At 39.3% G+C, this 18,552-nt stretch overlaps 1 protein-coding gene across 9 annotated transcripts in view; it reads right to left on the bottom strand.

The window, feature by feature from the left end:
- Nucleotides 1-18,552, bottom strand: part of Anks1b (ankyrin repeat and sterile alpha motif domain containing 1B) — an 895,075-nt gene that overhangs the window by 35,470 nt on the left and 841,053 nt on the right. For all 9 annotated transcript variants that reach the window (XM_048357586.1, XM_048357604.1, XM_048357596.1 and 6 more), the window contains 2 exons: nt 13,603-13,731; nt 10,744-10,815 (listed from right to left, as the gene is read on the bottom strand). In XM_048357586.1, coding sequence (XP_048213543.1) covers nt 10,744-10,815; nt 13,603-13,731 — 201 coding nt within the window. The remainder of the gene's footprint in view (nt 1-10,743; nt 10,816-13,602; nt 13,732-18,552) is intronic.

Below are 18,552 nucleotides of genomic sequence, written 5' to 3'. Positions count from 1 at the left end.
TGTGGACCAGGCCAGTAGCTCTCCAACAAAGAGGGCCTGGTGAGTAAGACAGCTTCTGACTCAGGGAGTGGAGGTGGGGCCTGAGAATTTGCAATGCGAATCAGTTTCCAGATGCTGCTGACTCTGCAGGTCTGGGGCTTACACTTGGAGAAGCTGATCAGTTTGATTGAAAGTCACTGTCAGAACTGTTCTCTGCTGTTCTGCACGTACACTTGGTGCTGCAGCCCACATTAATTCAGGGAGAAGCTAGTTTATCAGAACAGGCTTTCTCCACTTGACAAGTGATTTCCAAAAATCCATTGTTGGCATTTAGCTATAGCTCTTTGCCTTGAGAGCAATTAGCAAGAATTTATTTAATCTTTTCATAGTTTTGCTCAGGGACTGTGAAAACAGAACATTCCTCACAAAAGATACAGACCCAGAGTTGAAGGCAGATTCTAGTTAGTTTCCCTCAGAGGACCAGGCTTCACAGTGAGCAAGTATGGTTTCTCATCAAGTTCCCTCGTGCTCCCTTCACCAGAAGAGGAGAATATCCAGATAACATGCACATACCCAGATAACATGCACGTACCTTGGGGAGATGGGGCACAGACACCAACAGCTGCACAGTGCTACTCTGGGAGAATAAACTAGCACAAACTTTCTAGAAAGCAACTTTGCAACAGTTGTCCAAAGTTTCAGCTGTGAATGCCCTTTGACCTAGATGCTCTCTATATTTCGTGGATTTCCTAAGGAAATCATTGGAGAAATTGCAAAAGATTTAGGATAGATCATGTCACCCGATTTGAAAGGAAAAACAAGAACTGGAAATGATTCCATGATTAACTGAGGGGGGGAACGACTGGTTAAATGCATTTCAGTTCAATTATGGATTGGAATGTTGTGTAATGAAGAAGAATACTCACTGGGAGAAAAATATTTCAAAATATACTGTGGTTTAAAATAGTAGGTAGTAAGCAGTGGGTGCAGATATTTTTGTTTTCTAGTGGAAAGGGACGCCATGAACATACAAGTGAACCATGTGAAGTCATGCATGAAGTGTTAGCAGTGAGGCATTCACCTCGGAGAGGCAAACCTACAGTTGTTTCCATTTCTTTCTGCTTATCTCTGTCCAGAAGTGGATAATAATGGATGTATCTCATATTCGTAATAAGAAAAGTTATGTTATAAAAATTTATGATTTTTGCTTAAAAAGCTTATAAGCATATGAAAAAATGCACTTAAGTTTTTTTTCTTAACTCTGTAAGCACAACCTCAGCTGTGTGTGTGTGTGTGTGTGTGTGTGTGTGTGTGTTTATGGACATCTTGGCTTTATGATAAGTTCCTGCTTTGTGTACTGCCGTGAAGAAAGAAAAGCTCAGGCGGGTCTGGGCATGTCGGTGCACACGTGTAATCGCAGACACTCAGGAGGCAAAGACTGGAAGGATCCCAGCCTGAGGCCAAAAGTTTGCAAAACTCCATTTCAACCAAGGCAGATATGAATTTCATGTCTGTAATTCCAGCTACTTGACAGGCATTAAGTACGAGGACTGTGATCTGATGCCAGCCTAGTGGGGAAAAAGACCCTTCCTGAAAAGTAATTTAAAGCAAAAATGGAGTAGGAATGTGGCTTTAGTGGCTGAGTAGCAAGTAGAAGGCTTTGAGTTCAACAAACCCAACTGCAGTACTGCCAAAGACAGAGGAAATAAGGGGAGGGTTAAGATGGAGTTAAGATGGGGAAGAGAGGAGAGGAGGAGACGAGACAGAGTATGCTAAGTTATGTCTGGATTTCTGGTTCGCTATTGAACCTCTGTTTATTTACCTCATTTGTAAAACAGGTATGTTATAGCATTCTCCTCTTTGTAGAGCTATCCTGAGGATTACATAAGAGAATTTAGTGCTTAGCACTGTTTACTCTGAATATGGAGGCACTCATAAGACCCCTTTGTAAAACACAGCAACCCACTGGCAAATAAAGCAGTGGCAACAATAAACATTGAAGAGAACTATATATATATATGCATATAACTACTTAACTAATTACTTTATACAAGGTCTAGTTATGTAGCTCAGGCTGGCCTTGAGCTCTGCATCCTCCTGCTTCAGCTTCCTCAGTGCTGGAATTACAGATGTGTACTATTGTGCCCTGTCAGTGACAATCAACTACACTGAAATATTCAGAAAGAGAATTTTAACCAAATGAATTTAAAAGTAGAGACAGAAGAAGCTCATGAATTATTTCAATGATATGGTATAGTAGAGGTGTTACATGGCAGTGAAGAGCTGGTAACATGAACAATAAAAACAAGGGTACAGGGCCAGGGTTGCCATGGGTGCTGCTTAAGTCTTCTACTGGGTAGTTCCCTGAGAAAACATTCATAAAGGAAGCAGTATATGTGAGCAAAGCTCAGCAATACCGAGTTAGAAATGTGGCTGGTGTTTGTATATACTTCTATTTTTTTTTGTGTGTGTGTCCTGTGCCTTGGACTCAGGGCCTGAGCACTGTCCCTGGCTTCTTTTTGCTCAAGGCTAGTACTCTGCCACTTGAGCCACAGCGCCACTTCTGGCACACACACACACACACACACACACACACACACACACACACACACACGTGGTGCTGAGGAATCGAACCCATGGCTTCATGTATACAAGGGCAAGCAGTCTTGCCACTAGGCCATATTCCCTATATACTTCTATTTTAAAACAGCATGCTATCAGAGAAAGTAAGATTGAACAGATCATTAAACTCAATATACTGAACTATCTCTTACAAAATAGCAGATGTTGTCAGGTGCAATGCTCAAGCCTATACTCTAGCTACTTGAAAGCAGAGAGGATGGGGAGGATTATGGGTTAAAAGCCAGTCTGGCATCCAAGTTCAGAAGGCTCCATCTTAACCACTGGCTTGTCATACAGGTGCATGCTTGCTACCTCAGTTATTGCTGAAACACAATAGTTGGTATGCACCTGTCATCCCCAAGGATAAGGGAAAGCACAGGTAGAGGACACTAGCCTCAGTGTGCCTGGGGAATAAAGGAAGACCCTGCTTTGAAAATAACACCAAAAGGGACTGGACATGTAGATTAAGTGACAGCTAGCTTGGCAAGTTAGGCTCTGAGTTGACTCTTCAGTACCCTTAAAAAATGTTTCCTAACAGTGTATTTAATTTAATTAGGAAAGCAATGAAGTTCTGTATATTAATGATAATTAAACCCTGCGGTAAAATTCAGGGTTGGGGGTGGGGTATGTGTAAGTCTAGGAAAGCAAAGGATTAGAACTTCACCAGGCCACAGCAAATCCCCATTCACTAAGCACTGGAGATCTTAGAATCTTCAGGTTGAAATTCCCCAGACCAATGAATGGCCAAAGCAATATACTTCCTGCTGTGGACTATTTGGTCATGCAGATGGATACATTACCTAGAAGGGGTAACTCCAAACATAAAGCCACCTAATCAGCACTTTCCCTGGTTCATTTTTTTCCCCTTCTTGGCAATGGTCAAGAAATGGAAACATTAAGTGTGCATCAGCCAAAGGTTCTTCCAGAGGACAGAACCTAGTGCCATGTCCTCTGCTTTTCCAAAAACCAGACTTCTCTGAATCATGGCATAGAGCCCTTGAAAGAGTCCTAAGGTTTGGGAGAGTCTTACCTACTACTGTGTACTGAAAACTCAAGGTAGTGAGAGGGACTCTATCTTCAGAGTTGGACTTAAACAAGTCAAAGTTGGGAGCTGGTGGCCTGTAATTCTGGCTACTCAGGGTGCTGGTATCTAAGGATTAAGGTTTCCAGCCCAGGCACGAGAGGCTATGAGACTCTTATTTCCAATTAACCCCCCCAAAGCCAAAAGCAGAGAAGTGGTTCGTGGTAGACCACTAGCCTTGAGCAAAAAAGCTCAAGGACAGTGCCCAGGCCCTAAATTAAAGCCCCAAGAGCAGCACGTACGTGTGTGCATGTATATATACATACCCACACATATGCGTGCATGCATGCATACACACATACACACACGAAACCAAAGCAAATCTATCCACACATTTCCTACATTTCAAACCTTTGGAGGAAAAATCTAACATATTTTGAAATGTTTTAAAACTAGGCACTTTACATGCAATCACAACATCTGGTGAGGCAGTGATTACAAAGCAGGTGCGGACGCTCCGGTATACCCCGTCCCTGCTTCAAGTGGTGTTTATGTGGTGCAGTATGAGGTGTGACAGGAAGGTTGTCTCTCCTAAGGGGAACATGGCAGGGAAGTGCATCACGCCCAGCATCCCAGGGCTAATGCTCTCCTCAGGAACAGTTCCAGCAGTGAAGACTGAGTGTGGTGGGCTTAGCCAGATAACCTGACCAGCAACATAAAAGGCAGCACTTAAGTGAATATGTTCAGATTAAACACATATCCTTTACAATTCTTTACACATCAACAATACGTTTTCAGACTTAAAAAAAATCTTAAGTAGATATGGCTGTAATGCTGTCACAGTAAAGAAAGTACAGCCTGGCTGTACTATCAGAGAGCAAGCTAATTTGTAGACATCATTCCACCTAAAAATGCTTCAATATGAAAGGACATCTAACCTCTGGATTCTATTAAAGAAAGCAGCAAAAGATTAACAGAAATTACAATTTTACTTAAGGAAAAATTATCAGGATTTAATGCAAACTCTTATTGACTCATATTCACGAAACACAATTTAGAAACTAATCTTAAAGAGCTTGCATGTAGGAAAAGAAAAATCTTAAGACAAAAAATGCATATAAATGTTTATAGTATCCCCACCATATTTATGAAAACTTGGAAGCAATCAAGCTGTAATAGTGAATGTTAAGATTCCAGTGCATCTTTCAAACACTGTACAATATAACACCATGAATGGATTCTAATGTAAACCATGGGCTTTAGTTAATAACACAACGTCAACACTGGATCATAACTATGAGGAACGTACCACTCTAATTCACGATGTAAGGAATAAGGGAAACCATGAGGGTGGTGGCAGTAGAGGAAATGCACAGAAGCTCTGCTCAACATGCATATAATATTTGTATACATGTTATTTGTCTAAAGGTCTTATTAAGATTAAGATGTTATTTGTCTTCAGGTATTTCTTTTCCTGGATGCAAACTCTTAAGAATAGCTTCTAAATGGTGTTTAGTGAACATGAATCAATAGAAGCTTGCATTAAACCCTGATCCTTTTTTCCTGAAGTAAAACTGCAATTTTCTGCAGCAAGAAGCTACTTCATATGATAATGGTGGATACAGGTCATTATCACTTTGTCCAAATTCAGACCATACAAGACCCTACAGTAACTATGGACTAGGGTAGTAGGCTCATCAGTTATAATGGCTGGACCACTTTGGGGAGAGATACTGGTAAAAAGGGATACACATGTCTGTGTATGGGGCGGTGAGTATACAGGAAATCTTTGCATCTTCCTTCCATTTTTCTGTAAATGTAAAGCTGATCTAAAACTGAAGTCCATTAAAAAGAAAGTCTTTTTTTTGGCCAGTCCTGGGCCTTGGGCTCAGGGCCTGAGCACTGTCCCTGGCTTCCTTTTGCTCAAGGCTAGCACTCTGCCACTTGAGCCACAGTGCCACTTCTGGCCGTTTTCTGTATATGTGGTGCTGGGGAATCGAACCCAGGGCCTCATGTATACGAGGCAAGCTCTCTTGCCACTAGGCCATATCCCCAGCCCCCAAGAAAGTCTTTTAATTAAAAAAAAATCTTTTTTTTTGGTCATAGAGCTTGAACTCAGTGCCTGGGGCTAGTCCCTGAGCTCTTTAGCTCAAGGCTAGTGCTTTACTACTTTGAGCCATAGAGCCACTTCCAATTTACTGGTGGTTAACTGGAGATATGAGTCTCATGGACTTTCCCCTGCCCAGGCTAGCTTTGAACCATGATCCTCAGATCTCAGCCTCCTGAATAGCTAGGATTATAGGCCTGAGCCACCAGTACCCAGTCTAATTAAAAAAAATTTAAAAGAGAGTTTGAAGGGGAAAAAGACTGATGAAAGAGAGAGAAATGGTATGATATTGTAGAATGATGTGGAGCAAACAGCTATAGAACATACTGGTTTGTTTCATCTTTTCTTTTTTGTGTATGTGCCACTTCTGGGACTTGAACTCAGGATCTGAGTGCTGTTCCTGATCTCTTTTTTTGGTTAAGGCTAGAGCTCTACCACTTGAGCCACAGCTCCACCTCTAGCTTTTTGGTGGTTAACTGGAGATAAGAGTCTCACAGCCTTTCCTGCCTGGGCTGGCTTTGAATTGCGATGCTTAGATCTTGGCCTCTTGAGTAAATAGGATTACAGATGTGAGCCACTGACATCTGGTTGCCATTACAACATATTTCTAATTGAAATAACACATAATAAGACACCAGAAAGTTAGTAAAATTAACTTTATTTCAAAACTGAAGTGGATATTAGAGATGAATGGACAGGCTTAGATAAACTTAGAAGTTAACCAGTTATGACTATCAAACACTTGGAATTCTTCTGAGGGGATGGGACAAAAGTAACTGGTTTCTGGGGGAGCAAAAGTGACTGTTTTAAAGTAAATGTAAAACATCTTATGGTAACTAAGGATGAAATGAGGACTTTTCTGAAAATGTTATATATGCTAATACATGGGACTATACTTATCTGTAGGTGTATCTGTGTTTAACTCTTATGGACTAATTGCAGGCAACTAAAGCTATTTCTTTTACAATTTTTTTATTTTTATTTATTTTTTATTGCCAGTCCTGGGGCTTGGACTCAGTGCACTGTCCCTGGCTTCTTTTTGCTCAAGGCTACCACTCTGCCACTTGAGTCACAGAGGACTTCTGGCCTTTTCTATATATGTGGTGCTGAGGAATCAAACCCAGGGCTTCATGTATATGAGGCAGCACTCTTGCCTCTCAGCCATATTCCCAGCCCCAAAGCTTTTTGTTAAGAATATAAGTGACCTGCTTTTTCAGATGTCTTAGAACTCTCAAAACAAGGCTTGTTCCCTGTATCTTAGAGAGGAGGTCTAGCCTGGAGGTTCAGTGTGGACAGATGAGTTCCAGTGATGGCATCCAAATCCTGACTCTACCTCCACTGTTTGAATTTGAACAGGTTTCTTGATATCCCTTGACCGCATATGTAAAATAAGGACAACAGTTAGGGTTGAGTATCACTAATGTGAAAATATAAAATCCAAAATGCTCCAAAAATCTGAAAAATTCTGAGTGCCAACATGATGTTCCATGTGGAAATTCCACATCTGACTTGGTGCGATGGGTCAAAATGCAGGTTCGCCTAAAACACTGCTATGTGCCTAAGGTGTATGAAACAATATTTGGTGTTTCAACTTGGGTTCTGTCCCCAAGTCACCTCATTATGTTTATGAAGCCATTCTAAATTCTGAAAAAATTCAAAATCTGAGTGTTTCTGGTCTCAGGCATTTTGGATAAGGGATATAGTGCCTACCTCATAGATTAAAAAAAAAAAAGTACATATTCCCTTGGCTGGACATGCATGTATTAACTGTTAGGAGTCCTGATGATCTGGTTTTGGAGACCAAGACTGCTATTCTCAGGATCACCTATGAGGATCTCTTAGATTGTTGGTGATGTTAAGATGCTACTCCGGTGTCATTAAATGTTTACATGTCTTCTTCTAACTCAGTGATAACAGTTAGATATTAATCATCCTTGCTAACGAAGTACATTTATGGAAACATTTGACCAAAACCAAATACACCATTCTGATTTATTTCTTAGCAGAAATTTTAGTTTTCGCTAAGATGCACACTGTTGAACTGAAAAATACTTTTTTGTTTCAATTAAAAGAATATGCGGGTCTGGGAATATGGCTTAGCAGTAGAGTGCTTGCCTAGCAAGCATGAAGCCCTGGGTTCGATTCCTCAGCACCACATAAACAGAAAAAGACCTAAGTGGCACTATGGCTCAAATAGTAGAGTGGGCCCTGAGTTCAAGCTCCAGGACTGCCCCCCCAATATATGTATGTATACGTATGTATGTATATGTGTATATATATGTATATATATATATACACTAGGTAAAGTCTTAAGCTATAAAACTTTGGCCTACATAATATTACTGTATCTCAACTTTTAAGAACACCTGGGTCCTAAAGTATTTCCCATGGTATGGGGAAGATGATTATACTGGGACTTGAGACTAAAATAATACCAGGTTGAAAGCTGAGAATATAACTTTTGGTTCAAACTGAAAATTAACTGCAAGTTAAGATCAACACTATTTTTAGTTGATGAGAGCTCTAATTCACAATATGATCATCCCAGATAATATTCACTCTGTGCTTCTGGCATTAAAGGGCTCTGTAAATGCAATCTGGCCTGAGGTTTATTTAATCAAGATGAGAAATATGGGTTTATGATATTCTAAGAAGCTAAGAAAGCTTCTATTTTCATTTAAGCTACTTAAAATAAACATCAGGGGCAGCAAACCTGTAAAATGGTCCAACAAGCTAAAGAATGATATCAACACTGACAGCTTTTTCTAAGTTTCATTTTAAGAAGCATACAAACATTTAACTCAGTCATTCTCTACTGAGTCTATTACATGGCATTGTTATTGCTATCAGGATATAATTTCACATTCACTCAATTTCGAGCATTGAATGAAACTCATATCACAGAACTGGTGTATTTTAAATGATGTTACCCACACACAATGCAATATTTATGCTGAGTAAAACACTGAAGTAGCTGGATTCAGGTAATTTACTTTATAGTACTAAGTCAGAGATGCCAAATTCATTTCGTAGACATGCCCATGAAAATCTCCGAAAAGATTATGGGGCCTAATGATGAATTTTTTTTTCCATTTTCTCATTTATTAGTAACACAATTTAGGTCAGATCTGTACACATTTAGAATATAAGATTCCAATAATTATAGAATCAGAAAAACCCCTCAGTCAGCTGTTATCATTTTCCAAGCATGAGAATAGAAGCTTAGAGAAACCAGGGGAATTTAGTGGTTAAGCCTGTGTGTTCTAGCTGGGTGCCAGTAGCTCACACCTGTAATCCTAGCTGCTCAGGAGGCTGAGATCTGAGGATAATGGTTTGAAGCCAGCCTGGGCAGGTAAGTCCATGAGACTCTTATCTTCAATAAACTACTCAGAAAAGGCTGGAAGTGGAGCTCTGGGACATTGCCCAGGTTCTGAGTTTGATCAAGCCCTAGGACCAGCACCCCCAAACAAACAAACAAACAAACAGTGTTCTAGAGTCAGACTTGAATTCCAGTCTGGATTTATTTATATGCTGTGTGACTTTGAGAGAGTGAATTAATCTCTTTAAGCCTCAGTTTCTTCATCTACAAGTGGGAGTAACAATACTCAAGGGCACATTGTAATTACTCAGTGAGTATTTGTAGCTAGCATATTATAAATAAAAGTGACTCCCAAGTAGAGAAAACAGCAACAACCATCTATATACAGTACCTAGGATCGACACTCTGTTTCTACTGCATCAAACAGATGAATAACTATTTTAGTCTTTTTGCTTTGGAATCGATCAAAATATTATTAGTGATTACATACTGAGGTTTCATTTCACAAAGTCACACATACATTTTTAGCTTCCCATGAATAGTGGATATTGCACATTTACCTTTGTAACTACTTTAGCTCAATTGTATACTTTTAAAACTTTCCCACCCAAAAATGTTCATTAGTGACAAGATGTACTGTCCAAAAATAAGAGATTTATTCCTTAAAGTTGACTTCAGCTAGTTGTTATATTGACTTAAAATCTAACATCCTAATTCTGGACTATTAGGTCAGATATTTCCATATTCTCTATACATTTGCCGTGCACTCTTGGTATACATCTGCAAGAATAAATGATGCAATCTGAAAGGAGAAGCTGTGGTTGTAGGGGTGGCATGTATTTTTGGTTATAGATTCCTAGGGAATCCAGTAGCCACTCATCATGGACATCTGGAATTGCCACTTTTGTTATTGTTTACTGCCTTCTACATTTCATTCTACTCAGAATTGAATGTTTTTTTTCTTATTTATTTAAAAAATGTTTATGTTGGTACCAAGTCTTAAACTCAAAGCCTTGAGCTCTCAGCGTTTTTACTCATGACTGGCACTGTATCATTTGAGCCACATCCATCCAGTCTAGCTTTTCTTCTGATTAACTGGAGTCTCATGGACTATTCTGCCAGTCTGCCTCTAAACTGTGTGATCCTCAGATCTCAGTTTCCTGAGTAGCTAGGATTGTAGGCATGAGCTACCAGTGCCTAGTAAATGCTTCTGTTATACTTAAAATGCAGAATAATTAAGAAGTCATAAATACTTGTTTTATAACGTACATTCCTGATACTAGTATTTTTGGTAAATTTTAGTTTCTTGGCATTGTTGTCAGTAAATATTCCCAGACTGTTAAGTAGGTACTTAAAATTATTTTTGTGAAATAAACTAAAGATCATTTGTGTCCTAAGCTGGAGAAATATCAGTATTTATAACATCTGATTCTATGTCTATGTCTGCATCTACACATAATTAACTATAATCCCTTAAAAATAATGCAATCCTATACAACTATATCAAACAGACATAAAATATGACACAGACCACGTATAAATATGAAGAAAATGCAAACACCTTTTTATGTAACACAATTGTGATTCAGCAGACCAATGGATAAAGAGAATAGTAATCTGAAAGGTGGCAATTTGTACCCATACCCAGTATTTAGTATTTCAGCTACTAGGAATAATAGAGTTTGGCAAACTTACCCGCATTTTTGCACAAGCATCTTGGGTGGATTCTGTCCCCCTGAGCTCTTTTATCAGCATAGAACCTAAATACTAAAAATTTAAAAAAAGGATTGATTTATTAGAAGGCAAGTATAAATATGAGTCATGATCTAAAAAAAATTGTTGGCAATACTTGTAGCTCTAACTTGGAGAAAGCGTATAAAAATTAATAGTAACTAATCCTTGTATATAGATGCACTTATAGAGAGAATACAGCAGAACTCATCCTAAGTTTGGGGGGGGGGCTATAAACTGCTCTTTAGAATGAAACTACAGCATTTTCTAAAGATGTCATCTTTCAAATCATATTTAATTACAAAATGGAAGCATCTAAAAATGTTTTCCCATTTTTTTGAGGCAGCAATATCTGCAAAAATAAATCACACTACTTTCTGTGTAATTACAGGGTTGTATGAGACAGCTGAGAAGCTAAGCAACATGTCCCCCCACTTGGGCTTATTTGGCAGCATAGGTAATTAATGTTAGGCTGTTCTTAGGCAGAGATGCAGTTTTGGACCCTTTTCATTCCCAGCTGTGTGCCCTGTGGTTGATCCACCTGAGAACAGGATTGCAGTGGACAGGGAGTGAGAATGTCATTCTCAGTTTCACAGTGGTCAGGATTGAGTCTCTGTGGCAAAGAGTGGTGGAAAAAAGTAGGGGGAGGATGAGACAGATCCTGAAGCCATTTTGCTGTCTGGATTTGACTAGATTCAAGGTACTTAAGGGCTTTACTTATTCGCCTACATCTGGCTGCAAATGAACAATTTTGAGCAAACTGTTGGCTTTTTATCAACTGACTCCTCATCACCCTCTTGAAGCCTCAATTGTTTGTTACACATATTAAAAAAATGAGCTAATAAGACAAAAAAAAGATGTGAGGTTCCTATAATAGTAACAGAACTTTGCTGATTTCTGGGGTTTGGGTTTTTATCTTTTTTAAAATGGAGTGTGCGGAATGTCTTTATAATTTTGTTCACAAAACTGCAGAGTCTGGAAAAAGCTGTTACTGATGACACACTGCTATTACTGGTCTGTCTGTCTGTCTGTCTATCTACCATTATATATTCCAAACAATTTGAATTTTTTTGTTCCAGTCCTAGGGCTTGAACTCAGGGCCTGGGAGCTAGCTGTCCCAGAGCTTCTTTGCTTAAGGCTAGCACTCTACCACTTGAGCACCACTGCTGTTTTTTTTTTTTTTTTTTTTGCCAGTTCTGGGGCTTTTGGACTCAGGGCCTGAGCACCTGTCCCTGGCTTCTTTTTGCTCAAAGTTAGCACTCTGCCACTTGAGCCACAGCGCCACTTCTGGCGCTTCTGTATATGTGGTGCTGGGGAATTGAACCCAGGGCTTCATGTATGGGAGGCAAGCATTCTTGCCACTAGGCCACATCCCCAGCCCCACTGCTGGTTTTTTGGTGGACAACTGGAGCTAAGAGTCTCACAGCTTTTCTGGCCTGGGCTGGCTTTGAACTACAATCCTCAGATCTCAGACTTATGAGAAACTAGGATTATAGGCGTGAGCCACGAATACCTGGCTACAACTTGAACATCTAAAAACTCTAGTTGTGCTGTCAAATTTGGACAAAAAAGTAGCCTGGTTTATTATGTTGAATTGGCATTGGACATAATTTCATAGCCATACTGGTCTAGAAGCAGACTTTTTTTCCATTTGTAGAAGTGTAATGTGTTATATTAAATGTATAAGGTTTTATGTATGTGGGTTTGATTATAGAAATGAATAAAGTATTTTCTAGGTAAAAAGTGAGCTAAAATAATTTCATAGAGAGTTGAAGAGGTGGTCCTGATTTAAATAGAGACACCTGGCACAGACACACATGGAGTTGACAGTCCCAAGGATCCAGGAAGTCAGTAATTTGGGGAGGCACGATGGCAGAAGGGAAGGTTTAGTTTAGGGTCTGAACAAAGGCATGTTCAGAAAGGCTGAGGGATTTGGGTTTGAACTATGGAGGAAGTGATTTCAACCCTATGGTTTTGGGGCAGTAACTGTGGAAAGAAATCCAATGATTCAAGATAAGGAAGCAGTTAAAGAGGGGATAGCAGAAGCACAAGGAGATATCCAGAATAGCTTAATCAAGTGAAGAAAAATGATCTTGATGATATTCTTATCCATTAAGTTCTCAGGAAAGTTTGCCTTAATTGGAACATTTCTTCTAGAGAGGCGGCTTCTGGGTGTTGTAGTAGGTTCAGCGTTTTTGGTTTCCTGTCCCCTCCCCCACAGCAGTCATGGCTACCACCACATACCTCAAATAGAACAGGATTTTTTTTTTGAAGATTTATGTGCCCATATTATCACAATTCTTAGCTAAGCATAACTATTCCCTTGACTCTTTAAAAAAAAAAAAGGAGAAAACCTATACCAGTTTTCAAAATCCTTTTGAAAACAATGAATAGAACCTGGTGTTCTTATGAAAGCAGTAGCTCCAATGTTTAGAGGTCATTGTACAGAGATGCTACATTAGTGTTCGCATCTACTTTATCTTCCTTGTAATGCAGGAATGGAACCCAGGGCTCTACACCTGCTGGGGAAGAGCTCTGTCGTGGAGTTACATTCACACCTCCTCATTTCACCTAAAATTGTTCTTCAATCCTATTGCTTTTGAAATAGTCAACACTATCAGAAGAGGGCAAGTTGGATCTGAAGTTTACAAGATTTAAAAACTTTTCTTTGTATGGAAATTACCTTAAGAAGAGGAGGGGAAGCACTTCAGGAAATTTCAACAATAGACATTTTGCTACATTTTCAGAAAAAAAAGCAAACTAACCTGAAACACACCCTCTATTGCCCACTGGTACCCAAATACTGAATTCAAGATGACTTACAAAAGCCTTGTAGTCACATGACTGGAAGATGAGCTTCTCTGGGTGATGCTGCCAGTACTGCACTGGAGTTGAGGCTGTGGCTTCATTTGGAGGCCTCAAGGTGATAGAAGGTTCTCCCCAGTCTCCTGTCTGAAAAATGATATTTATTCCAGAGGCAGTATGAGCAGCATGCGAAATTCATTCCCTCTACTCGATCAAGTTCACCTTATACTGTGTGTTGTGAATGTGCAAGTGCATGTGGGTGTAACGTAAGTGAATGGATACTAGCTATTAGTTTTTACATATATGAGGGCCATGTTTCCCAAAGCTAAGTTCCTTTTTGAAGTGTGAACAAGTTACATTATTCTAGTCTCAGGATAAGACCTTAAGCTAAGTCATTTTTAAGATAAAGCATGATGATATTAATGTGACTTACTAATTTATAATTTTCTGTTTTAAAATGTGACTGCTGGGAATTTTTGGTTTGAATTACTTTCAATTAGAATACACAGTTCCAGAAATTTTAGTTTCCACATGACATGTGCCATGCACTTTGAATCATTTTCTATTTTTGGAGAAATATCCTTTAAGTAGGGTATTCAAAGTAACCTTTACTAATGGGTGGGAGCTAGTTTCTCTCACTGGAATTCAGATGTGTGTGGGGCAAACTGCCCATGATACTATGTCAAATGACCAATATATGACTATCAATGTGTCATATGAGTTATTAGCATCCCATCGTTTCATTTCTCACTTTTACTTATTTATTTTTAGTGGTGGCACTGGGGTTTGGACTCAGCTCAGTTAGGCAGGTATTCTACCTCTCGAGCTACACCTCCAGTCCTTATTTATGACTTCCTATGAGGTTAGTCTCAATTTGTTATGATAAGGATCTAGTGAGAATTTATAAAGTTAAAATCTGTTTTGGCAAGTTTTTTTTTTAAATTTTAACCTGATTTACATGTAACACATGGAATATTCTTTTTCTTTTTTGTGGGGCAGTACTGGGGTTTGAACTCAGAGCTTTGTACTACTTGAGTCATAATTCTGGACCCCAACTTTTTTTGCATTAGTTATTTTTTTCAGCGAGGGTCTTGCACTTCCTCCCTCCAATTCACAGCTACCCTTGGCCTGGGATTCTCCTTACCTATATCTCTGGGGAGCTGGAATTATGGGTACAAACCACCCTAGTTTGTTTGATGGGACAAGGGGCCTTGCCAAATTTTTTTGTGTGTCAGGGGGGCTGGCCCCACACTGAAATCCTGCTGATCTCTGCCTCTCAAATAGCTGGGTTTATAGACATGAGACACTGTGCCTAGTATACTATATTTTTTCCATGGCAAAGATTTTAGTTTTGCAAAGTTTAGGTCTTTATTCTCAAATGGACATAATTAAAGTAGATTAGAGAAAGATTTCCAAGCTCTTGTCTTCTAACCTGAGTTTGGATGGCCTTACAGATTTAGGAGAAATTAATTACTTTTCTCAGGCACTGCAAGAGTGTAAAAAGGTTTCATGAGCTCCAAAAACAACTAAAGTCTTGCACAGAGACCAAGCCTCATAGAAGAACTGGCAAATATGCAGACACAATGGGATGTCTTAAGGACTGTCAGGGAGTCTAAATGAATGCACACATTTAGATGTGTTTTGGGAGAAAAAGGCAGTCCGTGGTTTTCATTAAATTCTTTCAAAGGATGTATAAACCCTAAATGTTAAGGCTTTGAGGGATGCTTCCAATTGAGTGTGAGTTCTGAGAAGAGGAACAGCATCCCAATGATCTCTGTGCAATTTAGATTTAAATTAGGTAGAGTATAAGGTAGCTATCAAAGATGGCCTTGCCTTCTGGGAATTTCTATGTGGTTTTCAAAGAGAAGGGAATGAGAAGGGAAGTCTCTAGTCCTTTAGGAATTCATGGGCTCTTGTCACATCTGTGGAGAGTCCTGGGGATTCTCCTGTCTGTGGTTCACTTTAAGCACAGGATTGGCCAAGTGAGACCATCCTACCTCTAGCTGCATCTCACTGGAGCAGGGTACCAGGGAAAATTCCCGAAGCTCCTCCTGCTATCTTCTGAGTCCCTCTCCATACCTGCTTTCTTCTAGTTCACAATAAACTTGTATATTGCTCGATCCTCCTATTCCCTGTCTGTTGATGCTTTTAAAACTTTACCTGTAATATTAACTTAAGCATTTTTGTTTGTTCTATGACCTCTCTATGACTTACTCTTCAATTTTCTTTTCATATTTATATGGGTTTTCATTTTTAAAAGGCAATAACTGACTGAAATTAATTTTAGGATTTGTATTTTGATGTTTTCTTATTCTTCTCTCACATATGCCTGGGTTTTAATCATCTTTCTAGACTTCTTTCAACTGGCTCGGCTTTGCTCTTAAAAAACAACAACACAAACTAACGGAGGTCATATGGATTTCGTTATTTTGAAGCTGAGTATACTAATCTTTATAAGAACTTACAACTCTGGAACTAGTGCAGCTATGATTTCTTTTTTTTTTTTGGCCAGTCCTGGGCCTTGAACTCAGGGCCTGAGCACTGTCCCTGGCTTCTTCCCGCTCAAGGCTAGCACTCTGCCACTTGAGCCACAGTGCCGCTTCTGGCCATTTTCTGTATATGTGGTGCTGGGGAATCGAACCTAGGGCCTCGTGTATCCGAGGCAGGCACTCTTGCCACTAAGCTATATCCCCAGCCCCAGCTATGATTTCTTAAATAAAAACTCCCCCAGGTGTGGCACACCATCTTCTAATTTCTCTCATGAAACTTTTCTCACCCTTCCCTCCTCCCTCAAAAAAGCAACAACATAGCAAACAGGTATCATACATTTAAGTCACAGAGGACACTGTTAACAGAACAACAGAAGTTTGCACAGAACTCCGTGGAATGATACAAAAGGAGGACCTGGGTGACATCAAAAGATCCTTCCAGCCAGTGTCCACTGATGTGACAACTCAAACCAAGCATAGGTCGTCAGTTAGCCTTACAGTTTAGCTGAGGTGTAACCTTGGCATAGCTCAACGGGCAGTTTTCAAATAAGCCTGAACAGACATGGCAGGAGCTGGGGGTACCAAAGGTTGCAGAGAAAGGATTGGAACCAGGACTGGGGCGGGGAGAGAGAGCAGAGTGGGTACAGTGAAGCTAAGGAGATGGGAACATTGTACAGGTTAGTATATTAAGCATGCAAATCATATGCAAACAATTCCAATTGGTCAATTAGCTCACACTTTCATAATTAAACTTTAACGTGAGTCTGTACACTTTAAAAGCAGAATTCCAAGCCAACGCTGATCCAAATATTTGCATCATCCACAGAAGTTGTAGCAGCCACTGTGGGAATAACAAGCCCCAGCACATAAACCCTTCACTTGGACATCTGAGATCTTACTTGATAACCACTTGACTAGATGAGTGTGCACCCAATGAATGGGCTAGACAGCGCCATCATCTGCTCTCCTGTGAGTCTGCTTTCCCCAAGTCACAAACCACCTGCTTTGAATCCAGAGTTAGCTCCTTGTACTCCCTAGAAGCCATAAGGGAAGATTGCTATTGCAGGGAGGAATGTAATCCTTTATTTCCTTGTAGCCTTTAAATATTGTTCCATTTCAGTTATTTTAAAATTCTCTTCAGGGACTGATTTGACCTTTCTGGAAATAGACACTGAATTTTTTTCATATTTAGTACTCTTCCCAGAAGCTCAAATTCAGAGGGAAAAGTGTGCTTAAGACTGAGCTTATAATACATTTCTTTTCTTCCTGAAAACTCATCAACTTCCTCTGTTAGAAAAAATCTTAGATCTACAAATATTTAGTAGAGTCGACATGCAGATAGCAATTTTTCTCTCTTGAATTAATTTAACGGGAATGGAGAGATTCCAAGCTGGATTTAACATCACACTCTTGTAGAGGACAGGAATGACCTTGGCCATTGCCTGAGATTCAGTTTACCTGGCCGAGTGCCAGAAGAAGACAAAAAAAGACCCCAAACAAACAAAAAAAGAGCAGTTCAGAGATCAAGGATGCCTCACACATCTCAACTCAGAGGCAGGAGTGAGGAATGGAGGAGATGGGTAGAGAAGTTATACTGAGAGGCAGAAGGGACTGAAAAAGAAATGGGAATTTTTTTTCCCCTCAGACATAAGATAATTTTGAACTGTGAAGTCTAGTGTTGCCTCCTTTAAATTTTTTTTAAATCATCTTTAGTTGTATAAAGGGGGTTCAATTCAAAATATTAATGAGTGCAGGCATTTATAGTGTTACCTCTTAATGAAGAGCTAACATTCATGTATGTCCAATGCCTGTATCTCCCAAGGCAAATGTTTTAAATGAAAACTAATTATTTTCTCACTTTAAAAAGGCTTACTAAAAATCAACAGAAACCAGTCCTAAGAAGTACTTTCCTGCAAATAATAGTTTATAGTTGAAACTTTTCTTTAAGGAGAAGTAGATCTAAACCTCTGAAATAATGATGCAATGATATTTTATTAGAATAATAAAGCAGTAAAAGTATGGGGTAAAATTCTGTCATGTTCAAAATTCTTACTGACACAGTGGCCTTTAGAGTGCTTCCTGAGGTAATTAGAAAGAAATGAAACACTTACTAAATGTCTTTGGGCTACTTCTTTGGAGTTTAAGATCTTTAGAGAAAAATCTTTCCTCTAGGTTAATAGATGTAAATGATCTCAATATTCTAACAATTTGACCATGGTTTAAAACTTCATTTCTTTGGTATTTGTTGGTTATTTTATATGTGTGCCTTAAAGCTTTTTAAGTTTTTATAAATAAGGACATCAATTAATCAGAAGTAATGTACATAATTAACTGTCACTTCAAAAGCAAATAAAAATCAACCTTCCAAAAAATTAACCTTCCACCATTAGGAGAAAACCTAGTTTGAGATTAGAGTTTAAAACAGAGTGTTGGTTCTGGCTAACAGCCTTTTGCCAACTCCAAGTTCCTAGTCTGGTTT

Source organism: Perognathus longimembris, chromosome 1 (assembly GCF_023159225.1).
Source record: "Perognathus longimembris pacificus isolate PPM17 chromosome 1, ASM2315922v1, whole genome shotgun sequence".
NCBI classification, from domain to species: domain Eukaryota; kingdom Metazoa; phylum Chordata; class Mammalia; order Rodentia; family Heteromyidae; genus Perognathus; species Perognathus longimembris.
Note: the sequence above shows the minus strand (reverse complement) of the source record. Positions and strands in the feature narration are given on the sequence as shown.